The 22,495-nt window shown below is 39.4% G+C and overlaps 8 protein-coding genes across 10 annotated transcripts; 3 read left to right on the forward strand and 5 right to left on the reverse strand.

Moving 5' to 3' along the window:
- Window positions 1–669: 669 nt before the first annotated feature.
- LOC6566530 (PI-PLC X domain-containing protein 2) lies at window positions 670–2,117 on the reverse strand. Its single transcript, XM_001993112.2, has 2 exons — window positions 1,941–2,117; window positions 670–1,858 (listed from the first exon to the last, which is right to left on the reverse strand). Exons 1-2 carry the CDS (start codon window positions 2,014–2,016, stop codon window positions 978–980), a joined length of 957 nt encoding a protein of 318 aa, XP_001993148.1. The 5' UTR covers window positions 2,017–2,117; the 3' UTR covers window positions 670–977.
- A 388-nt stretch (window positions 2,118–2,505) lies between these two features.
- Window positions 2,506–4,857, reverse strand: LOC6566531 (protein nessun dorma). Its single transcript, XM_001993113.2, has 4 exons — window positions 4,646–4,857; window positions 3,700–4,574; window positions 2,815–3,446; window positions 2,506–2,754 (listed from the first exon to the last, which is right to left on the reverse strand). The coding sequence occupies exons 1-4, from the start codon at window positions 4,788–4,790 to the stop codon at window positions 2,598–2,600; spliced, it is 1,809 nt and encodes a 602-aa protein (XP_001993149.1). The 5' UTR covers window positions 4,791–4,857; the 3' UTR covers window positions 2,506–2,597.
- A 242-nt stretch (window positions 4,858–5,099) lies between these two features.
- On the forward strand, window positions 5,100–6,059 carry LOC6566532 (transcription initiation factor TFIID subunit 13). Its single transcript, XM_001993114.2, has 3 exons — window positions 5,100–5,212; window positions 5,274–5,610; window positions 5,677–6,059. Exons 1-3 carry the CDS (start codon window positions 5,168–5,170, stop codon window positions 5,697–5,699), a joined length of 405 nt encoding a protein of 134 aa, XP_001993150.1. The 5' UTR covers window positions 5,100–5,167; the 3' UTR covers window positions 5,700–6,059.
- A 68-nt stretch (window positions 6,060–6,127) lies between these two features.
- LOC6566533 (pyridine nucleotide-disulfide oxidoreductase domain-containing protein 1) lies at window positions 6,128–7,705 on the reverse strand. Its single transcript, XM_001993115.2, has one exon. The coding sequence runs from the start codon at window positions 7,667–7,669 to the stop codon at window positions 6,236–6,238; it is 1,434 nt and encodes a 477-aa protein (XP_001993151.2). The 5' UTR covers window positions 7,670–7,705; the 3' UTR covers window positions 6,128–6,235.
- Window positions 7,706–7,874: 169 nt separating this feature from the next.
- LOC6566543 (28S ribosomal protein S18b, mitochondrial) lies at window positions 7,875–8,693 on the reverse strand. The gene is made up of 2 exons (XM_001993116.2): window positions 8,319–8,693; window positions 7,875–8,259 (listed from the first exon to the last, which is right to left on the reverse strand). Exons 1-2 carry the CDS (start codon window positions 8,594–8,596, stop codon window positions 7,920–7,922), a joined length of 618 nt encoding a protein of 205 aa, XP_001993152.1. The 5' UTR covers window positions 8,597–8,693; the 3' UTR covers window positions 7,875–7,919.
- Window positions 8,694–8,847: 154 nt separating this feature from the next.
- Window positions 8,848–16,602, forward strand: LOC6566544 (plasmanylethanolamine desaturase). Of its 3 annotated transcripts, none has more exons than XM_032739602.2 (7): window positions 8,848–8,919; window positions 9,440–9,578; window positions 12,764–12,983; window positions 13,598–13,809; window positions 13,868–14,086; window positions 14,176–14,345; window positions 14,415–14,902. In XM_032739602.2, the coding sequence occupies exons 3-7, from the start codon at window positions 12,767–12,769 to the stop codon at window positions 14,503–14,505; spliced, it is 909 nt and encodes a 302-aa protein (XP_032595493.1). In that variant the 5' UTR covers window positions 8,848–8,919; window positions 9,440–9,578; window positions 12,764–12,766; the 3' UTR covers window positions 14,506–14,902. The 3 variants fall into 3 exon arrangements, with proteins under 3 accessions (XP_032595493.1, XP_032595492.1, XP_001993153.1); XM_032739601.2 differs by lacking the exon at window positions 8,848–8,919 and adding an exon at window positions 9,042–9,218 and having other exon boundaries at window positions 14,415–16,602; XM_001993117.3 differs by lacking the exon at window positions 8,848–8,919 and adding an exon at window positions 9,063–9,159.
- A 12-nt stretch (window positions 16,603–16,614) lies between these two features.
- LOC6566545 lies at window positions 16,615–17,339 on the reverse strand. Its single transcript, XM_001993118.2, has one exon. The coding sequence runs from the start codon at window positions 17,288–17,290 to the stop codon at window positions 16,628–16,630; it is 663 nt and encodes a 220-aa protein (XP_001993154.1). The 5' UTR covers window positions 17,291–17,339; the 3' UTR covers window positions 16,615–16,627.
- Window positions 17,340–18,106: 767 nt separating this feature from the next.
- LOC6566546 (intraflagellar transport protein 88 homolog) lies at window positions 18,107–22,038 on the forward strand. Its single transcript, XM_001993119.3, has 8 exons — window positions 18,107–18,435; window positions 18,492–18,691; window positions 18,744–18,987; window positions 19,403–20,147; window positions 20,470–20,669; window positions 20,724–21,627; window positions 21,696–21,815; window positions 21,879–22,038. The coding sequence occupies exons 1-8, from the start codon at window positions 18,319–18,321 to the stop codon at window positions 22,004–22,006; spliced, it is 2,658 nt and encodes an 885-aa protein (XP_001993155.1). The 5' UTR covers window positions 18,107–18,318; the 3' UTR covers window positions 22,007–22,038.
- The last annotated feature ends 457 nt before the right edge of the window (window positions 22,039–22,495 follow it).

Genomic DNA, 22,495 nt, shown 5'->3' on the forward strand with positions numbered 1-22,495 from the left:
AAAGTTGGAAGGATATTTAACCTGCGACTTTTTGATTTATGTTGCTTACATAATTTGAATATAATTTAGGATAATTGTGAAACAGAACATTTAAGATAATTATGAAAATTTACATAAATAATGAATAAGTAATCATTAAATTTAAGTTATAGATTAAGTAGAGCTCTTCAAAATCATCATTGCATAGCTTACACATGTGAAAATTATAAAATGATCATTAATATAATAAATAAATAAATAAAAAGTAAATATATAAAAAGGTAGTAGTTCAAATATAATAGCAATATTACAATAATTATTTCTTATGAGTTGAAGGCTTCGGCAGGTGGGATTTGTTGACTTAGGTTTTAATTTAGGATTGTTATTAAAATTTAAAATCCTTAGTTTATTTTTTTAAGGAAAATTCAAAAAGGCGTTATTTTTTAAATTTGTTGATAATTATGATTGCTACAAAAATCGATGTGTTCCATTTTCATTTATGTGAAAAATAAACATCTATATACAAATTAGTGAACAGAGGCCCGCATTCGATTGCATTTTTCTTATCTTTTGGTTGTTTGTGCTAATTGCATTTTCCAATTTTCGTTCACATTTGCCGACTCCACAATCAGCCGACCATAATTATTAGCATAATTGCAGTTTTAAATTGAGTACAATACATATTTTGTAGTGCATACAAAAATTATAAAAATAATTTAAGCTAACAATTTATTTCGTATATTTTGTAGAGCGTACAAAAATATAAAAATAATTTAAGTTTCCATTTCAATTTGCATTTTTTTTACTCCGTTCAATAAAGCAAATAATAAATCATATAATAATAATAGACTTATAAGAGCAACATAACATACATTCATAATAAAATGTATACTTAAAAAAATATCACCATATAAAATTAATAAAAATATTCGTACAAAAATACAAAAACTTTTTTGTTTTCGTAATGTGCATTATAAAATACAAATAGATATTAGAGATTAGAGAGTCTTCTCCGCAATTAGATCAACCTGTGACGGATCCATTTTATTGTTTAGGCTAATAACCCATTCACAGAACTGACCATCCTTCAAGTGAACAAAATCAGCCAAGAAGACATTTACACGAGGTGCTTCATCGCTAGCGAAGGGTCCTGGAAACTGCTCTAATATCCAGGGCTTTAGTTTCTTATCCACTCGCTTCGCTGTGCGCTTCAGCGTGAAGAAGAAACGCAAGGCAATATAACGCCCCGTGGGCGTGAGAAGGCACTGGGACACATAACCCTGTTTGGGCTGACGTGATAACAACGACGCTGACAAGAACGATTGCAGTTTCTTAATGCTGGCCGTGTTCGGCCAAGGCGTTGGCCACGCATAACTCGGCCAGAATGAGGGGGGCAAGCCAATCGGGCAGCGTCTGCATATGAGCACCACTTGCCACTTGAGTTGAGCACACCGATTAAGGGTGCACTCGAGCAGCGAACCATCTGTTGTCGCATACAAGCGATGATCGAAGAACTCTAACAGCTGCTTCTGCAGCTGCTGGTGCTGCTTAATGTTCATGTCGTAGAAATGCTGCAAATCCAGTATGACCACCTCCTCGGGATGGGTGTCGAGAAAGTGGCGCAGCTCGTGCAACGGCTCAAACACCTCCATGGCAAAGAGTCCATGGCAATAGTAGAATTTGCCCTCATTTTGTGCAATACGCAAATCAAAATAACGCACGCCCAACTGCAGCTGGTCCAAAATGCTAGCCGACTGATTGCGGGACCAGCGACGCACAAAGCAGGGAAAGAAGCGATGCCAACGACGTATGGCGCTATCCGCATCGGGTGCTAGCCGCGAGTTGCTGTCAATTCCATAAGTCATTGAATTGTGGGAACCTTTTGATAGAATCGCATTCCAAGTTAATTAAGTCAAATTAATGCGTCGCTGCTTGTGCTGGATGACCTCATATATATATACCTGGAATGGCTAAATTTACAATTGACAGATCGCGCAGCTCGGCCGGCAGCTCGCGCATCCAGTTCTCCATGGACATGCTGGCAGTGGACAGGTATATTTATGTTGCTTTTATCTCAACGTTTTGAAATCAATTAAACTACCAGCTATTTGTATTGGCCACTAACAGCTGTAATCGTTTGTGTGAACGGTTTGATGTATTTACCTATGTATATCGATAGGTTTGCGTGTGCTCGAAAGCAGCTAATCGATATTTGTGTAGGCAGTTCAATTTGAGCATCAGGCGCAATTTTGGATACAATTAAGAGCAGAAGTCGAAAAGTAAATAAATAAACATTGACTTTGCATTGAATTAACTCTGGCTTGGCCTTCGCTGTAGGGAAGGAAATTCACTTAGTTAATAATATAACTAAATGTGTTGATATGGGACGTGACAGTAGCAGATTTAATGTCAGTGATGCATATTTAACAAGGCGAATAATACAAGGATTCATTCATTCAAGGCTTCTTCGACTTTCTTTGCGGTAGCTAAGCATACAATATAATAAGCATCAAATCGACTAAAAACTGCGTTACATGCTCAGACGTCCTGATATATTGTATCAGGAACAATCCAGGTTCTTTTTATTGTACGATTTACATTGCATACATATACTTATTCTAGTTAATGTTCTCCTTGTTCTCCACATCCAAATCCTCCATCAGGAAATTCTGACGAGCGCGCTTCGCCAGCAGCTGCTGCGATTCATTGAAAATGCGAACATTACGTTGACACTTGTGAAAAGCGCAATTTCCCAGCCAATTGCTCTCATTATAGCTGCAAATACAGAGGATTAGTTTTAATGGCATTTTAAATGATTAATCAAAGTAAACGCACCGCTGTAGCTCACTAAAATGCTTTAGCGCCAATGTCTTTTCACTGCTATTTGGCAAGGCGATGCCATCTGCCAAAATGCCCAGTTGGCAAGTTTGAAAATTGCAATTGTTTCCTTCCAGTTTAAGCTTGGTGGTTTTATCCAGCAATTCCAAACCGGTGTTGCACTTCCTGATGTTGACATTACTCAAAACAGCACTCGTCTCCGGCCGCAACGATAAACCAATGGCAAAGTTCTCGAGCCGGCAATCGTGGAGCTTTAGCTTGGCTTGCGGCATGCACACAATCGCTTCCTGGGTGCTCGAGCTACCATCGCCCAGCAGCCGGCAGCTGCGCAGTGTCAGCGTTCCACACCGCAATAGAATGCCACGGCGCACATGACGACAATCCAGGACCAGATTGGATAACGCGTAATCGCCATCGATGACCAGCAAAGTGCTATCCTCATCACTCGAGCAAATCACGGGCAGCTTTCTCAGCTCGTCATCATTGTCGTTTTCACTGGCCATAACTGACTCGGCATCAATGAGGCCCTGAATGCTGCCATTGTCATTGAGATGTTCCAGAAATTTAATATTGTGTTGCCCGGGCGATAAGAGAATGTCATCGTTTGCTTGGCAAATGCTCAGCACGTCCTGACAGATCATTATAATTATTATTATGATTATATTAATTATGATTTGTATATATAGTATTTATTCTATTTTATTATTAATTATGATTATTATAAATATTATTATTATGATTGTTATACGTATTAATAATAATTATAATTGATATCCAACAAAAATATATTTCGAACTCGACATGTATGATAAGATCAAATGTAAATTTTTCAATTTGTAATTAAATAAGTAATTGATGATCTATCTGTATTATCCACATTACCTGCAAGGTGTTGCCCAACTGGACTTTTGTGTGCGGTTTCACCAATTGCTTGGCTAGCGTCAGCAGATGGATCTGTGTCTGCAGCTCAACTGGCAACGTAACCAAGTGGCACATTTGTGTCTGCTCCACAGCTAACTGGCCCAGGCTGCATGGGCTGCTGCGCTGCAGCAGGTGACGCTTCAGCCCATTGCTCTGGAGTTCGCTGTAGGCGCGTCGCATATCTGGATTTTCCAGAATTTCGAATTCGCTGCGGATGATGGCCAGCCTGAGATGGAGACACATCAGATCCGTCACCGGCAAAATGGACTTATTCAGGTTGTTTGCCGCGGAGCTGCCCAACTGCTTTTTGGGCTTCTCACTTGTCGCATCTGTAGCCAATTCCTCATCATCATCCTCCTCCGCATCGCTCATGTCCAGTTCCAAGTATTCGAGACGCTGTTGTATATAATGGGCCTCCATCAGCAGCGTGCGCATGTGCAGGGTCAGTGGGCGTGGCAAGCGATGCTTGCTCAGTTCACAGGCGAGCTGTATGCGCGACTGTAAATGGATTTGCACCCAATCGCGATCACCATCCGAGTCCTTGTCCCATGGCATCCAAACGTGCGTATAGAAGAAACGCAAGCGGTCAATGCACTCCGCTGTGGTGTCTACATTTAGCGCCGAATTCTCCTGTTGTATGGTGGGCCACAGCTCGATCAGCGCCACCTCGTTGCTCTCGGGCAAATGCATATCCTGATCCTGCACAGCAGTCACCGTAAACACCGCCTTCAGCTCATCGAACATGACCTGATCCACAGTGCCAAATACAATTGTGGGATAGCGCAGCTTTAAATCCTCGCAGATTACGCGCGGTATTTTCCACATTGCCTGCCAGCCTGCCAAAAAATTATATTTGTATTTGCGTGTGTGTGTGATTTCTGTATGTGTGTGTGTGAAATTCGCTTACCTGCTGGCTCAATTTGCAGCTCGACGTACGCTTTCCACTCGGAACAGACTTGCGAGGCGGGCATTGCGGCGCCATCCCATGAGAGCACCGCTTCGGCTTCTTTGAGCCGCTCCAGAAATGATTTTTCGAATGTGTAAACATCCATTTTGGAAGCTTCAAGCAACAGGCGTTTAAATTTGAAAGTGCGTGCAAAGAAGCTGCGCCTACTTCTGCAAAACACAGAGCTGCTGCCGCTCAATCAATCGATAACATCCATTCACAATGACTTCTTTTTTATCGGTTTTGATATGCCCGTATTTTGAACGAGTTACATACTCTTTAACTAATTCATTTTATTCTCTGCTGGAAAATGTTTAAAAGTACATTAATTAAAGTTAATATTAATAGTACAATTCAGCCCTGGTTTAGTGAAAGTATCCAGCTGCTGATTGTGTATCGAGTATTATAATACTTTAGTATCGATACTTGCGGTTGCCGTCTGCAATTATTGTTTTCATCAAGTTAATAAGTAATAAAAACACAATGGCTGCAAATACTTTGCCCGATGAACACTTTGAAGTTGCCGATGTAATTACAACTTGCTAATATACAATATTTATGTCGATAACTAGCTACTATTCCATTTTAGTTCGATGAGGATGCTGATGATGAGCAAATGGTGTCCACCAATTCGGGACGCAAGCGTCTCTTCAGCAAGGAGCTGCGCTGCATGATGTTTGGCTTTGGTGACGACAAGAATCCGTATACGGAAACAGTTGATCTCCTGGAAGATCTGGTCATTGAGTACATTGCAGAGACCACGCACCGAGCCATGGAAATCGGACGCACAGGGCGCGTCCAAGTGGAGGACATAATATTTTTGGTGCGCAAGGATCAGCGCAAATATGCCAGGGTCAAGGATCTACTGACCATGAACGAGGAGCTGAAGAAGGCTCGCAAGGCCTTCGACGAAATTAAATATGTTGGTAAGTACAACTCGCATTGAACTCAAATGCAGCAAAAACTAAATTTCTTTCTTGTGTGTTTTTCAGGCAACGAGGGGAAACTCAAGTGACGAAAGACCAAAAACCATAGCACAAACTAGAATTTACATTTAGGAATAATAATAACAATTGTGGAGCAGCCGAAATCTTATTTAGAAATTGTATAGAGCTTTAGTGTAAGATTATTTTCTTGAAATTAACTATTAAATTATCGCAGATTTTAGTCCTGAGTTGACTGTTCTTCAGAGTTTAGAATGTAATTTTAGAAATTTTAATATAGAAGTCTTTTGTATTCCTGAAAACAACCTTTAAACTATCGCAGATTTGACTCTTCAGCTGTTAGTTCTTTAGAATATAACATTGAAATTCATTTGACAGCTTTAATGTAAAATACTTTGCTTGAAAATAAATTCTAAATTATTCTTTAACAATATGTATCAGCAAAAACTTTGTGAGACATTTATAAAACAATAATTCTAAAATACAGAATTCAACAAAGAACATTTTAAAATTTATTGTGTATAAAAATCTGTGCTCGTAAATTTAAATCTTTTAAATCGAATTGGAACAGTTATATATTATATATACATATGTATTTTATGTTATGTCAATCGAAATAGTCTTCGATGTCTATGTCTGGATTGAGTATATCATCGCCATAGGGTTCTAGATCTGTGCCATTAAGTATCAGGTTCTCGCACGTCTCCGCCAGATCTGTGTCTCCAATTAGGATCGCACCGCGGAGTCGTCCATTTTGCAGCACGAACTTGATGTACTCCTTGTTGCGCGTGCAACGCACGAGCAGCTCATAGTCTCTGCCCAAGCCCTGGCCATTGTAACGGCCCAGCAGAACCACGGGAAAGCCAAACAGCTGCGTCACATGGCCAAAGAGCTCAAAGCAAAAGTCCTGATAGATTGTCTCGTTCTCTAGAGCGGCTGCCATGCTGCGTCCGGCCATGGCGCCCATTTGCCTGGCCTGCGTCCACAGACGCATTTGGAACCAGTGCTTCGATGCGGCTGACCACGCAGCTGTGCAAACATCTCCTGCCGCATAAACATCGCTCAGATTCGTGAGCATCATTTCATCCACCAGCAGACCGCCATCCTCAGCCAGCTGGAGCGGCACATCGCTGGTGTAGTCATGTCGCGGTTGCACGCCCGTCGCCGACACCATAAAATCACAGCTCAGCTGCTCAATACTGTCATCATCATCGTGTTTCAGCGTAATCCTCAAGGCATCTGGCAACTCCTCTAGTTTCTCAATGTGAGTTTTGCTGTAAATTTTGGGTAGACTTCTGACAGAGCTGCCGGCACCGCTCAAGTCGTAGCTTCGATGCCAATCCGGTCCCAAGGCGGCACCTCGCTTGATTTGTTGTTGCTCCTGCGCTCTGGGCAGCATTTCATCATAGCGCATTCTTTTGATGGCTGTGCTGGCCGTCGTCGTGTCCAACAGCCCCGTCTCCTTGTTGGCCAGTTGAAAGAACTCTGCGGCGCCCACATCCACAAAGGTGGCCGAGATGTGATCATCTCTTATCACCCAGTGCACATTGACGGACTGTAGCTCATGAGCCAGTTCGCTGGCAATGCCACCATTGCCCAGAATAACCACATCTTTTGCGCTCGCAAGCCGTCGCTGCAGTTCCAGCACCGAATCCGTGTCACGTATGCCAATAATGCGCTCCTCTTGACCAGGGCCAAACAATTTGGGTGCTCCGCCTGTGCAGAGGCACAAATAGCGATATTTGACTACCAATCCAGACTTGGTGCGCGCCCAATGTTCCTTGCTGGCAATATGCTCCAATTGATCCACAATATGTGCGATGCCGGCACGCAACTCAGTCACATTCTTTTCCCGAACATCGAACTTGTGCAGATAACGTGCGACGGGCACCAAATTTGTGACGCTCTTCACAATGCTGGACTCGGTGAGCAGCAGGACAGATTCGGTGGGGCAACAAATCGCTAATGTCTCGGCGCAAGAAACGCCGGCAATGCCACCACCCACAACTAGAAACGTGCAATCCCGTGTCATCGCCTGCATTTAAAACAACAACAAATACTTCAATCCATTTTCCATATGAGTAATCACATTTATCGATTCGAATATCGAAATTTATCGATTATACGGGGCAATTGGGAAGTTAACAATGAAATGCTGTCCAAATTGGGTCTTTTAATCCCAATAGGAATAATTGCTGAAAAGGCTGAGCGCTACGTAACTTTAAGGAAACAACATTTCCGTTCACTTTTTAACCAGTTTATTTAGTTATTTACATACATATATTTTTGCGTTATGATTTTAATTGTATTGGCTCCTCCTGCTTACCATAGTACTCGCTGTAGTCGTATTCCCGAAAAGGCACATCGTAGGTGAGGAGGCCGCAATCACGAGCCTGCTCCACGGCAACCTTTAAACGTAAATGACTTTTTTGGCATAACCCGGTTTTGGAGTAGCTCAGCACCTGACCGCTATATGGCGAGATGAACTGTTTCAGCAGATCTGTGTTGCGGTAATCCAGCACCAGATACTCATCCCGACAAATAGGACACGGATTCCCTGTGGAGATTTTGCCCTGGCGAACGCACGTTTTACGCGTCTTGCGCGGCGCATACATTCCCTTGTGGTTTCGACTGGGGTACAAGAATCTCTATTAGGACGAACTATTGATAACTAATTGCCAGCTGCTTACCGATATTGTGTCCACACGAACTCCTCGCCATAGGTTGTTCGGTACGCGGCACTCTTGAGATAGCGCATGGAAGTCTCCACGGGAATCACTTTCGTGCGATCCTTTCCATCTGGTGGAGAAGCATCTGAGCCGCTTTCTTCGCTGTTCTCTGCCGGTGCTTCATTGTCTACGACCGTTGCCTCTTTGCACCGAAGCGTGCTGGCCGTGTGCAGCGCAACACGATTGTTGCGCGAAATGCGTGCCACGCTCGAATAAAATGCGCGTGCTAAAGGTAACATTTTAATTTATTAATTTCAGTTTATTTTGTCAGCTAAAAATGCTTGCGGCGACGTAACAATCAGCCGTTCATGTCTCTTAGCACAAGCACAGGGTCACACTGTGCAAACACACACAATGTCACAAAGCTCGTTGATATGCCATCGCCACTGTTATCGATATCGATACGTAATTTTGCACTTATTTTATTTAATAAATTGTAGCTTTTAATGTGCATTTACTGTCAAAATGTTAAGTGTACATTGAATATTTATATTTTTTGTTTATGTAGAAAAAGAGTCACACATCAACTGTGTGTGGCGGACGACAAAATTCGTATTCAATCGTGAGTATTTGCGCACCAATCACAGCGTAACGGTAAAAGCTGTTCAAAAGCACGCACACAACTGCAAATCACAAGGCATGAATGAAAAGCTGCAAATCGTTTGAATCTGTTTGGTTTAGTTGCTTTCGAAATTTACGGGTGCAAAGTAGCCCATGCAGCTGCAGAAGAAGTCGCTGTCGCTTTTCCGGGTCGCATTGCGCTTGTTCACGACACTGACAACATAAAATCACGTGCATAAAAGTCAGCATTATTTAATTTTTACCCATATTGTGGAGTGTAGTGGGCAGAGAGTCGCTGACGTACGTAGTACTTCTTGCCTGTAATTCATGGCGTGCGTCCTTGTCTGCTTGTGTGTGTTTATGTGTGTGTCTGTGCGTGTTTTACTTGCTTCTGCATGCATAAAGTAGCAATAGTAGTAGTATCTACTCTAATTTTAATCAATACTACTAGACGATTAGTGTAAAAATTTACTTGCCACAAGCTGTAAGTGAAACCTAGAAATATCTGTGCTATTTTATAGGTACCGCTGCCACTAGCAACAACAAATACAACAAACGGGGCAAGAAAGTAACACAAACAAAGCACCTTGTTTGCCGTTACTTGCCGCTGCCGCCACCTGCCGACAACAATAACAACAAAACAGGCACACGCATAAAAAGGTGAGTCAAATGATTAAATGTATGAGAGAGCTTTGCTGCGTTATTTCTGTTAGGATTTTTATAAATAGTATGGCGAGTGCAAAGTATGTGCAAAAGCAGCGCCATCCACATTTCTTATCAATCGCAAATGGCTAACAGCACTAAAACTATAAATACAACTGCTGACTGACTGCGGTTCCCAGCCAGGGCAGGGCAGGGCATGGCTGAGGGCTGAGTTTTTTTTTGCACCCCCAAAACGAAAGACAAACTTGTTCGTGCGAATTTTCGCGCATTTCGTGTAATAAATTATATTTTCTTCGTTAGCCTATATCAAGCACACCCACAGGAATATAGGAGTATAGAATTATATAAATGTTTCCCAGCTCTTTTGCGCTAAATTGGCACCTGTTGGCTTCGCGCTCCTTTTTTTCGTCTTGCCTTAACCATAAAATGTGGCAAATGATGCCCAACTGTGCAAATACCCCGTTCTGTTGCTTACTCTGCGCTGTGCTTTTTTAAGTGATGCGATTGCGACATCTACCGGTTGTTGCTTCTTCATTCTTTCGATAAATTTAATTATGGTGCATTTTCGATAAATAATATGGTAAATATTATTATTATTTACATTATTTAATTATGTTTTGTCGTTTCTACTTGGTTTTAATTGCGGTATACAATTTCTTAGTTGCGAGCTAAATATACAAGTAATACAGGGTATTCGCAGGAGTTGTTGCCTTCGCTCAAATTCAGTTGTCGACGTTTTCATATTAATTTTCATTTATAGCTCATATTTCGGGCTATTCCTTTTCTTCCCTCCTCTCATGTGTATTTTCGAAATTTGAATCATCGCTTTTCTTTTATTTTGTTGTTTACTATTTTTTACATGCAAACATTTCGTTTGCTTTTTGAGGGGCGTTACAAGCTTTCAGATTATGGGTTTTGTTTTCTTGACCTCGTGGGTTGTGGGTCACCTCTGGCCATGATAAGCATTAGTATTAAGGGTATGCCCAGGTGCTTTATCAATAGACATCGTTACTTTTTCATTTTTTTAAATTCAATTCCACTAACCCGATTTCCATTTCTGAAAATGACAGGAGAGAGTTCCATACGTGTAATTTATTCAACGCAATCACTACTTACATATATTATTTATTCACATCTAGTTATGCATTAATTGTTTTGTCAATAAACGACATTATGTGCATTCCTCAAACTGCCATATAACGCCTTATTTGTCCTGCCTAACGTTATATATACATAATTATACATACATACATATGAATATAATATTAGCGCAGCTCTGTGGGAGACTTCAACTAATGCATAAATAATAGCCAACTTGTGTTAAAATCCTACAATTAATTGGTTTTTTATGTCCTTGCAGAGAGTATTAGAGAATTGTCGTAAAGTGTGTGACACATTGAGGTAAACAACTTCAATCCCGTAAAGTATGCACTTAATGCTTTTCTTTAATTTTCTATTCATAATTTCATTAGCTATAGTTATTTTTTGTGATGTTTAAACTTTCTGCTCGTTTTTTTAATACAAATAAAGTGAAATTGAAATGTCGCCAAATTGACTCCGGTCTGCAAGGGTATTTAATCGTCTTCATGCCCTATTACTTCTATTTTTTATGAAATACTCGAACTATTATTAACCCTATATCCATGAACTAGTCTTCATTATCTTCCTGACATGGCCGTCTGTCAAAAGCCTCATCTTTGATTACAATCGTGCTTATGGACTTGTCCAAAGAGTTGCACGACTCGAATTAATTATTTCCTATTCCTCTTCCACTATTCAACTCTGCATGACATGATAAAAGAATATATTTCAACCCTTTATTGGGTACCATATAATTAACGACGTGCTACTATCAGATTATGTAAATATAATGTGAAGAAGTATATTTCTTCGATTCAAGCAGAGTCAAAATATAAAATTAAATAAAATTGTGTTATGATGTGTGAATCTCAATAAAGTAAAGTAATAAAGCTTGATTGCAATCAATAGACAGCTCGGTGTTGTCAAGTTTATCCAAAATAACTACAAATGTGATATATAATAATAAGAGCTTATCTGAAGCACAACAAGCTAATCGAACTTGAAACTTGCTTGTGATTGCTTGGCCTCAAATTACATTTGGCTTGGACTCTTTAATTAATTATCATCCTAATATTGGAAAATGATTTTAAATCAAAGCAGATATTAAACAAAAAATAAATCATTCAACAGTTTTGCTGTCACTTTTACGAAATAGGTTCAATTGTCAACAAATTTGAGCATAAAAATAACATTGATTTGTGAGGTAACAATAAATTTCAAGAATGCTTCTTTACAAATATTTTGGGGGATTGGAAGAGGTATCATAAAATTGAGCAAACGTTGCAATTTTATTAATTTACATATTTGAAAATGAGTTGAAAACGCCGAAAATAATCGCAAGTCAATAATCGATTTATATCGATATTGACGATAAAATAAATTTAATGTGTGGTCTACAAAAAATAAGTCGATTGCAATGTCAAAGTCGCTTTTACCCATTTTTAATAGGTGAAGGGTATAAGAATTCCATTGACAAATATATATCTGTGCCTTTAGCCCACCTTATTAACTTAACTTAACTTAAGTTACTTAACTTGGAGATCGCGTTCGCAATAATTTAAATACCAATTTGCTTAATTAAGTCTCTTTTAACCGCTCCTCCCCCCGTCCCAAAAGTGACAGCTCACTCATTCGAGGAGTCAAAATTGCTCCCTGCCCCCACGAGACTAAGAATAAGTCCCAAAATATTGCGTGACACACACGCAGTCCGCACAGTCGAACCAGGATCAGACCAAGAGCTCGGGAGCACGGGGTGTGGGCTGAAAATGCAGGCCACGTAATGACATCAACATGTGGAGAGTTAGCTCAACGTTAACGGTTGTTGCTGAGCTCTTCAACTGGACTTTTAGAAATTCAACAGCGGTTGAAATTGAAAAACCTTTAAATATTTCACGCCCACTCAATGGGACTGTGCTCCTTCCCAAGAAGTCATTAAATAATGCAAAAGAGAGCAACAGCTGCCAGTTTTCCCGGGTTTCTCAAAACGACAGCCGACATTGAAAGTTGCCAAGCTATCATTCATGGCCAGTTTTTGTGGCGCTTCAGTTGTAAATTGAGGTCTAACTCTTATTGCATGCTTCACTATTTTGTTTGCCAAATAGATAATGATGGCCAAAAGCGATAAGGAAATACTGGCCAATTCCATGTATGAAGACGATCCCAATGGCAATTCAGCACCCACGTCAATTGATCAGGAGCAAGGGCAGTTGGCGGCGAGTGAAGCGGCAACGGCGGATCCAACAAATATTGCGGCAGCGATTTCCCCACGATGGGGACCACAAAATAAAGGTGCACAGGAGCTAGCATCACTCTACAGTCCAGGTGAGACAGTGCAGCAGATCCGTTCATAATTATATTTAAAATTCAATAAAATATGTATTTAATCAATGTATTGAAAAGTACACAATTCTAAATGGAATTCATTTGGCTTAAAAATCATACACATAATGTGAAAAATCATATTTTTAAATATATATTGGATTTCAAGATTTAAACTAATATTTAGCATATAAGTTGTAAAAGCCGGACTACAAATAGTTAATGTAAAAAACTTAATATATTAACTTAAGGAATTTTTTATTTTTGAAATAGCTTATCGATAAAGATTAAGAAGAACAGTTGAAATTTTAATTTATGGTATTAAGATAACAATCAATAATCAATAACACCTACTGAAATATAGCAATAAACCATTTACTATCTTATCGGTAATTGGCACAACATTATAAATATTATTATTATTATTATTTTTCTTCTTTCATATTTATATTTAAATATTAGAATTTATTTTTAATTAATTATATACTCTTGGTATTTTTTTGTGTCGACTGATAAAAAAGTAGATAATCATGATTAAAGAGAGTATCTAATTTCGAAGCCGCCTTTCGCACGTCCTAAGAAATAATTGATTGTAATGTAATAAATACAATATCCAGGTAAACGGGCCCAGGAAGTCGTTTGTGTTTACACCTGCATCGGCCTGATGATCATAAATTTGGCATTAATCATGAGTCACATGCGTTGGGAACGCATCAGCGTCACCTTCTTCTCTGCACTGTGTGGCATTCTGACGGCAGACTTCGCATCGGGCCTGGTGCACTGGGCAGCGGATACATGGGGCTCGGTTGACTTGGCTGTAATTGGAAAGGTAAGCGTAAAAACTTACAGATATGAATTAAAACATACAATTTAAAGTCCATGGCCAGAACTTTTTGCGACCGTTTCGTGAACACCATTTGGATCCCACGTCAATAACGCGACACGATTTTATTGAGACAAATGGCGATAACTTTATGGTTGGCATACCCATACTTGGATATTTAGCGCATTATTTTTATATCAAATCGCCGGGCGAGATACAACAGAATTTCGGATGGATAGCGTATGTGTTTCTATGCTCCATTTTTGTGGCTATGACGAATCAGGTGAGCTTACAAACTAACGCAGTTACTAGATTTGTTCTTCAATATAACAATTTATGTATTATTTACTGATAAAATGCACTATTATTTAGATACACAAGTGGTCGCATACATATTGGGGCCTACCCAGATGGGTGCTATTGCTGCAAAGCTGTCATATAATTCTGCCGCGCAAACATCATCGTATACATCATGTGGCGCCGCATGAGACGTACTTTTGCATAACCACCGGCTGGTTAAACTGGCCACTGGAGCTGCTCAGGTGAGTAGCTGAAAAAACTTAAAATCAAAAAACCTTAAACTAATTAATAACTGACATCTTTGCTCTTAGATTTTGGTCATCTTTTGAGTTTATTATTGAGCGTTTGACGGGCTTGAAGCCGCGTGACGATGACCTGAAATGGGCTAAGAAACTCACATAGCTATGCTGTCCAGCGACTGTATATAACTCTTGGACCAAGCAGCGTTTACAAAGCTTACCAATTAAAAAAACAAACCAAAGAAAGCTAGAACAGAAGTCACGTATAATAATTATAAATTATATTTTGCACAACGAAAAATATTGTATGTAAGGTCAACTTATTCATGTAAAAGCTGACAATTAACACAAGGAAAGTGTTTTTGAAGAACACTTTAGTTTAAGTAGAAATGGTTCGTGCATTGTCGTTTTTGTATTTCTTTATAGACTCGCGCAAACCTAAAGACACATTTGATCTCGCTACTTATTACCATATACAACGAGTGAGCCTTATAAACATACAGACTATGTGAAGCTAGCACAGATATATGCTTGTTAAAAATGTTGAGAATATTTTTTACTACTTTACAAATAAAAAAAAACAGCTTGAATAGCAAAAATTTTTATAGAAAATATAAAAACAAAATAATTTTCAATACATTTCAAAGCTTCTGAGGCTATATGAGTAAATAAATAATTATATTTGCTATTTATATATACGTATACAGTGATGGCCATATAATTAGTGACACCAATTATTTATTAGGAGTTTATGTTACCCTTGATACATACATTAAAAAAGCTTTTTAGCACCTTAAGGATGCGAAGGCTTACCCATCTAGTTACAGTTTGTTACAAGTGTTGTTTATAGTTATAGTTTGTGAGCACATTATTTTTTAAACATAATTATTAATAATCATTTTGAGGAATTTTATACTATAACTCTTTCCATGGACCAATTTTAATATTCTTGATAGACTTAAAAACGAAGGTAGTGTGCATAATACCTAAGCAATCGAAATGCATTTGGTAATTTATTGCTTAGAATTTGCCTTATTCCCAACCACGAGCGCATGTTCAATATTTCATATCTAAGAGTTACATTTTACAATCAGGATTAAAAAAAAATAGTCAAGCAAAATAGTAATGGATAAAATAATTTTATTAAGCTGTTCACAATTATATAGCTACCACTGTATATATAAATGATATATATGTATATACTATATACTATATAAAGAGCGCTGAATGCAATCAATAAAGTGACTTAAAAACTTGCCTTATAAGAAATCATTTATGTATGTGTATATGTGTAACTATAATAACAGAACCTAAAAGACAGTCAACATTTTTAAAAGTAGCTAAGCAAATATTTTAGTACGCATATTTTTAAGCAATTAAGTGGCACATGTAAAATTTAGAATTAACAACAAACACAAACTAAACTATGACAGTGTAATGTGAATTACAAGCCTAAGCAACTAAATTTATACATTTTGTAAACAAAAAACACTTTATAAATTTATACATATTCGCGCCTCGCAATGACTTGGACTGCTAAAAAAAATGTTGTTAAAGAAATTAATTCGAAGTGAGCAATATTTATTGTGATTAAAAACCATGAAGCTGATTTTAAAACGTAGTTTTATATTCTATATTAAATATAAATTCGCCCAGCCCTAAATCACAATAAAATAAGCAGAAGATATAGGTTTTTAGCATTTGTAAGGAAAGTAGTTTCAGTGCCTAGTTGCGTTCATACAAATGGATAAGCAGAACTTATTATAAAAGATTTTGTAAATTAAATTCGATAACCATTAAATTGATAAATGCACTTTACACAAAGAATAAGTTCTTGGTTTTTAGTTTTCCGTTAATAATATGAAAGCTTAAATCATCCCTTAGTAATCCTAACTCAATCACCTCGAGATATTTTATTAATTTGCAAAAAATTATTTAGTAATAATTTTTATAAATAAGCTGTAATATGAAGTAGTCCGATAATTATAATATACTGTCCAAATTTGAGGAACATAATAACACAAAATTTGTGGTATTTTGGTGAACAACTTTTTTCCATACAAGAACTTATATATTGAACAATTGTTCCTATAAGCACCAAGCATGAAGCATCCTTTGGGATCTTGTAGAAACATGTATAATTTGGGTTGCGTTCCCTGCTTCTTGTTTTTTTTTTGCAGAATAGACCCCCAACCTTTTGAGTAGTGGTATCAAGAGGTAAACAATATTTTTAAATAAATAAATATCAACATTAAATATATTTGATGACGTTTTATTGTTTACTTTCATCGTCTTTCTTGCTTTTTTTGTTGTTCCATCATCTTGATTGTATCCCTTTGGAACTGCCGCTTTCTTTCCACCTTTTCGCGCGCCTTCGTCCACTTGTCAATGTTCTTCTGCGTATGCTCCTCCCTATTAGCCTCGACCTCCTTGTACTTGGCCTGCTGACGTCTCAGTGCTGCCTCGTTATGGACAAATATGGGGCGACATCTATAGTGCAACCAGGACTTTAAGGACTTTTTGCGCTTCTCGCTCTTCTGGCGTGGCGGTTGGGCCTTTTCGGTAGGCGGTGTCGGCGGTTTGGCGGATTCTTCGTCAAACTGCTGAGCTCCGGCTTGATATGCTTTCCTACAATAACGAAACACGAGCACAAACAGCACAACGATTCCAATATAGACCAAGATTAACAATAACTTTTGCCACCACGTAAAATTCGATAGAATTTCTCGTTTGTGTATTGCAGCCACCTCCAGTTGAAGCAGATGTTTCAGTTTGCTGCAGTCATTGAAAGTCATGTCCAGCACATCCTTGTATACCGCTGGTGTCTCATCGAACAATGTGAATTCGCCGGCATGCCGGTTCAACAGCTTTCTGCAACGGGCACAGACTTCCTTCATCCATGTCTGGCACTCGGGTTTGTTAATGTCCGTCAGGCAAACTGGATTCATGTTGGCAACAGAAAGTGACTTACCCACAATTAGTAAAGAGAAATTTGTTTAAATGCCGATGTGATCACTCTTCGATATCTAATCACAAGTGAATAAAACACAGAATTAGAACTCGAATTACTTTCTGGTTGATTCTTTTTCCTGTTATACTTCTGAGGAATATAAAATGTGCACCGGAACTGAAGAATAAAATAACTGGCATTTATATGCATGCAGAATAAGCTTGCGGCTGTTGGTAGAAATTACATAAATATGAGAATACCTTTTATTATTATGTATAATGTATTGATAAGGAGCCTTTGCCTTTGAAATGTTTATTTTATTAGATTTTGTTTTTTTTTATTTTTTTATCGCCATTGGAAATCCAAAATTGGCGATATTCGAGAATCGGGTGTAAAATCAAAATTTTACTGACTCTCGCTATTAAAAAATCCTAAAAATTCTTTGAATTTACTGTTTCGATTTCTATCTTTTTGGAATATTTTGGGCGTTCGAATTTACATATTTACGACACATTTGCTATTATGGTTTGGAAAGACTTGGGTTGTATTTTATAAAATATTATTTTAGATTTTACATTTATTTAAATAATGTCCTGAATAAATTTGCTAAATTTCAATAGAGTTGACGCAGGTCAAGAAAGTGCATATTTAGTTTTATTAATATTAACATCCATCCGGCCTTTCCTAATATAATAGCAATCTACTTCAACAACAAACATGAAGCAAATTCTGTTGTGGAATTTCAGTGAAACATTTATATATTGTAAAGACTTCAGAGAGCTCATAAAATGTTCTGCTTGGTGCTTACTTTCAGCTATAAACTCAGTTCATATAAACTTATCGATTAGCCAACACTGTGGTCAATTAAAGCCTAGCAACGGGTTTTCCCGATGACAACAACATACTAAAAACCCAATTTCCTAGGCAACGCTGAACCATGTCAAATGATATTTACAGCGAGCTCTGTTAACAAACCTGAGCATAAATTAAATTTACAACTTAAGAAGACATTAGCCAAAATAGACAATGAGTGAAAAGGAAACTGAGGACAATCGAGTTGCCAGCAATGTGGAACCAGCTACATCAGTGCCACCTCCGCCTCCAACAGCTGCCGGTAGACCGCCAACTTCGCAGCTCTTTTCAGTAAGTGCAAAGCTTGAAAATGTTACTCGCCAATTTATGTGTTATATTTTTTATAGCGTGGCAATTTGGTCAGTAGTCGCACTGCCGGCGATCGAACTGCTCTGGCGAGGCCGTCGACAGCAGTGCGGGCTGTGGGATATGCGGCCAGCAGCAGCGGATCGGCGGGTCAGCGTTTCGATCAATTCTTTCTGGAGAAGGTCAAGCAACAGGCGCTGTCGTCGGCCAATGCCGCTGTCGATGCAGCCAAGGATGTCAAGTAAGTGGCACATTCGATTTCTATTAATTTGATACACTAATACGCACAACAGTCCGCAGATCAAGTACAAGAATATGGAAACAAAAATAGTCAAGCTGCTGGAATCATCGATAGTGCTGGCAGCCCGCTGTTCACCAAATCGCCCCAGTGGCCCCAATAATAATACTGAAGTGAAGTCTTCGCTGGCTGAAGCGCTGAACAAGGCAAAGGATGCATCCTCATTGGATCGCATACTGCATCATGAACAGGACAAGCAGGGCGAGAATGTGTTTCACAATTTTGAATTGACTTATGCGGTAAAAACAACTTTTGTTTTTGTGTGAAACTTTTGCTTTGAATCCAATCAGCTTAAAAATCAATTGCGGAAAATAGTTTCCAAACAATTTTTTGTATTTCATTTGAATTCGGATTAGAAAATCATTTCCTATGTGAGAGTTTCTTAAAAGCTACCTACTTAATGTAAAAATTTAACTTTCCTGCTATTACCTTAAAAGTCATGTTCAAATCAGGCAAATAATGCTTACTTAAACATGGTTCTGTATCCAGTGAAAGTTGGTAATCAACCTTTTATAAGATAGATGTAGAATTGATTTGAATTTGGATTTTAACTCTTAAAATTAAATCTCTAAGTCGACCACTCTTTGCTCTTTCACATATTATATATCTGTACATTTATATATTTAATAATTCTGTAATATAATGCTAACTTAGGTATTCTTCAATCTGGCCGAGCAATACGAGCACAATGAGATGCACATTGAGGCCCTAAACACCTATAACATAATGACCAAGAATAAAATGTTTCCCCACGTGAATCAATTGAAGTTGAACATGGGCAACATCTATTTCAAGATGGGAATGCATAAGAAGGCTATTAAAATGTATCGCATGGCATTGGATTCGGTGCCCAACACGCTGAAGCAGCTGCGTCTGAAAATCACCGAGAATATTGGCGTCTTATTCGTACGGATGGGTCAATATTCGGATGCTGCCTCCAGTTTTGAGTTCATCATGTCGGAACGGGCAGATATTCGCAGTGGCATCCACTTGCTACTCTGTTACTATGCCATGGGAGATGTAGACAAGATCAAGAGCACATTTCGCTCCCTGTGCGAAGTGCAGCCCGTTGAAAACGAACGCGACTTGGAGAATGAGAACAATATTATACGACTACAGCAGCAGGCGGAGCATGCCGAAAAATCGGGCACAACTCAGGCGCAAGTTGGAGACACTCATGCGGAGGTGGCCATCATAGATGCAAATGGTGGCAGTTCCTATGAGCAAGTCAATGAGACCAACAAGAGCTCCGCGAATACAAAGAATCGGTATGTTTTGCAGGCCCTCAAGACCGATGAATTGGCCATTTATACCAAACAGCGAAGAAATGTAGAGAAACGCTCCATTACAATGATTGTCGATCTGATATCCCCACTCATTGAGGAGAATTATAATGATGGTAAGTATAACGGGCTATTATGAATTCGATTTATTTAATTTCTTCACACATTCTTTTCGCTTAAAAATGTCGCCAACTCTTATCGATGTTTCCATCTCTCGATCATCATCACTGATAGCTTTTAATATCGATTAATAGAGTTGCCCAACATAATTAGATATATGGTCACACATTGAGTAATTAACGGTTATATTTAAATGAGCTAAGACTAGCTACAGACTATATACTATAAATTATAGATTTAGAACACAGACTAGTATTTCCATAATAGTTGTGACAATAGTAAATAAAATGCATAATTTATATTCGCTTTTCCACACAGGGTATAACTGGTGCATTGAGGTGATAAGGACATCAAATCTATCCTGGCTGGCCAACGAACTGGAGCTGAACAAGGCGCTCGTCTATCTGCGCCAGAACGATGTCAATCAGGCCATCGAGATGCTGCAAATGTACGATCGCAAAAGCGAGAGCTCCATGACTGCCAGTGCACTGACCAATCTCAGTTTTATCTACATAAATGTGCGTTATGTATAGAAATAGATTTTACTATTTACCTGACAATTTCCTTTGTAGCTGGGCAACATGGAGATGGCCACCCATTGCCTGAATCAACTGCAAGAGATCGGAGCACTGCAGACGAGTCCTTTGGCGCTTGTCAATGCCAGCATTGTGGACAAACTGAATCAGAATCTCAGCTCGGCCAGGGAGCGATTGCAGCGTGCATTGCAACTGGACCCGACTAGTTTTGAGGCCAATTACAATTTGGGTCTGATTGCCCTGCAAGAACAAGATTTCGAGCAGGCCGAGGAGCAGTTTGAGCTATTGAAGGCACAACTAATGGAGCCGCATTCGATGCAGCACAGCCATGTCTACTATCAGCTGGCCAAACTGCAGGAGCGCCGCCTGAGCAGTGCATCCGCCTCCTCGTCTGGTGCACTCCAAGCCTATCTGCAGGTGCTGGGCATCTCGGCGTCCGACATTGATTCGCGTCTGTTCGAGAAGGTGGGCAGCATGTACGAGCAGCGACAGGATCACCAGGAGGCGAATCAATACTATAACGAGGCGTATCGTATCAATATGAGTGACATAAGCATTGCCAGCTCCATTGGCTCCTACTACATAAAGCTGCAGGCCACCGAGAAGGCTCTCTATTACTATGAGCGTGCCGTCCTCGCCGATCCCAATGACCCCAATCTGATGCTTCGCATTGCCAGCTGCTTTCGCAACTCGTATCTGCCGCCCAAGCAGTATCTGGGCATGTTTGAGAACATCTATGCCCGCTTTCCCGACAACCTGACCTGTGTGCGCGCCCTGATGCAAGTGACCAAGTCGCTGGGTATGAGCGAATTGCACGAGCGCTATGGCCAGGATTATGTGAGGCTGCAGAAGCAGCAACAGGAGCGTCAGAACGAACAGCGCTATCAGCAGCAGCGCCTATCGTCTGCCACCTCCGGCAGGGCCAACAGTCGCCTCAAAAGTAAGCCATATCCAAAAAAAAGATGATCTTTGTTTTTAGTGTGACAATTGCCTCCATTTCATACACAGCACTGCGTCAGTCAAATGAGGAGCGCCTACAGGAGAACATCGACATCTCGGCCACTCTCATGTCGAGTCCAACGAGCTACAATGGCGAACAGTTCCTGCAAAGCGGCAACTCTTACCTGGGTAAGACACTTCCCCTAATCCAAATGCAAATGCTTAATAGTAATGTCAAATCCAATCATATAGTTAAACAGCATGTGGATCCCCTAGGCCCGCCAGCAGAACGTCCTCGCACAGGAATGTTTCGAGGACAGCAGAGCAACGACTCGGACGATGATGCGGAAATGAATGCAGACAGTTTGCTGCCCATTTAAAGAAAGTTGGCATTATATTGAACTAGTCATAATGTGTGTGAAAATCTGTAAATCAAAATACATTTTAATTGAAATGTTAATTTTTCAGGCAAACAGAATTTGAAGCTTAGCGAATTGACTACTTTCCCTCCAATATACAAGCAGTGCAATTGTCATCAAGCAGTTATCGCTCTCAATAGATTTGACGCGTCTACTGCACTGCTTTCCTTCCAATATTAAATACACAAGCAGCGCATTTGTCTTCAAGCAGTGTTTCGCTCCCAGTAGCAGTTTTTGCATTTTGCACCCATTTAAAATGGTCAAAAAGGTTATAAAATCATGCAATGATTGTGAAAAATAGCTGCACGTTCTAGAAATGCAACGGCACATGCTTACATGCCTGATTCAATTCTATAGTTTCCTTTCGCTTTATTTTGATCGTATGTCGCCCTTTTTCAACTGCTAATTTCCGCGGTCTGCTCGAGCGATAAGCACTGAATTTTAGCCAAA

This window comes from Drosophila grimshawi, unplaced genomic scaffold, assembly GCF_018153295.1.
Source record: "Drosophila grimshawi isolate 15287-2541.00 unplaced genomic scaffold, ASM1815329v1 contig_1377, whole genome shotgun sequence".
Taxonomy (NCBI): Eukaryota; Metazoa; Arthropoda; class Insecta; order Diptera; family Drosophilidae; genus Drosophila; species Drosophila grimshawi.

Coding starts and splice junctions, on each gene's coding strand:
- LOC6566533 (XM_001993115.2), bottom strand. CDS start 7,669: ATGCAGGCGATGACACGGGATTGCACGTTTCTAGTTGTGGGTGGTGGC.
- LOC6566546 (XM_001993119.3), top strand. CDS start 18,319: ATGAGTGAAAAGGAAACTGAGGACAATCGAGTTGCCAGCAATGTGGAA. Junction 20,148..20,469: donor TGAGGAGAATTATAATGATG/GTAAGTATAACG, acceptor TTTTCCACACAG/GGTATAACTGGTGCATTGAG. Junction 21,628..21,695: donor GGCCAACAGTCGCCTCAAAA/GTAAGCCATATC, acceptor TTTCATACACAG/CACTGCGTCAGTCAAATGAG.
- LOC6566545 (XM_001993118.2), bottom strand. CDS start 17,290: ATGAATCCAGTTTGCCTGACGGACATTAACAAACCCGAGTGCCAGACA.
- LOC6566530 (XM_001993112.2), bottom strand. CDS start 2,016: ATGTCCATGGAGAACTGGATGCGCGAGCTGCCGGCCGAGCTGCGCGAT. Junction 1,859..1,940: donor TGTAAATTTAGCCATTCCAG/GTATATATATAT, acceptor TTCTATCAAAAG/GTTCCCACAATTCAATGACT.
- LOC6566543 (XM_001993116.2), bottom strand. CDS start 8,596: ATGTTACCTTTAGCACGCGCATTTTATTCGAGCGTGGCACGCATTTCG. Junction 8,260..8,318: donor TTCGTGTGGACACAATATCG/GTAAGCAGCTGG, acceptor CTTGTACCCCAG/TCGAAACCACAAGGGAATGT.
- LOC6566531 (XM_001993113.2), bottom strand. CDS start 4,790: ATGGATGTTTACACATTCGAAAAATCATTTCTGGAGCGGCTCAAAGAA. Junction 4,575..4,645: donor GCTGCAAATTGAGCCAGCAG/GTAAGCGAATTT, acceptor ATTTTTTGGCAG/GCTGGCAGGCAATGTGGAAA. Junction 2,755..2,814: donor CATTTTAGTGAGCTACAGCG/GTGCGTTTACTT, acceptor CTGTATTTGCAG/CTATAATGAGAGCAATTGGC.
- LOC6566544 (XM_032739602.2), top strand. CDS start 12,767: ATGATGGCCAAAAGCGATAAGGAAATACTGGCCAATTCCATGTATGAA. Junction 12,984..13,597: donor AGCATCACTCTACAGTCCAG/GTGAGACAGTGC, acceptor TACAATATCCAG/GTAAACGGGCCCAGGAAGTC. Junction 13,810..13,867: donor ACTTGGCTGTAATTGGAAAG/GTAAGCGTAAAA, acceptor GTCCATGGCCAG/AACTTTTTGCGACCGTTTCG.
- LOC6566532 (XM_001993114.2), top strand. CDS start 5,168: ATGGCTGCAAATACTTTGCCCGATGAACACTTTGAAGTTGCCGAT. Junction 5,213..5,273: donor AACACTTTGAAGTTGCCGAT/GTAATTACAACT, acceptor ATTCCATTTTAG/TTCGATGAGGATGCTGATGA. Junction 5,611..5,676: donor CGACGAAATTAAATATGTTG/GTAAGTACAACT, acceptor TGTGTTTTTCAG/GCAACGAGGGGAAACTCAAG.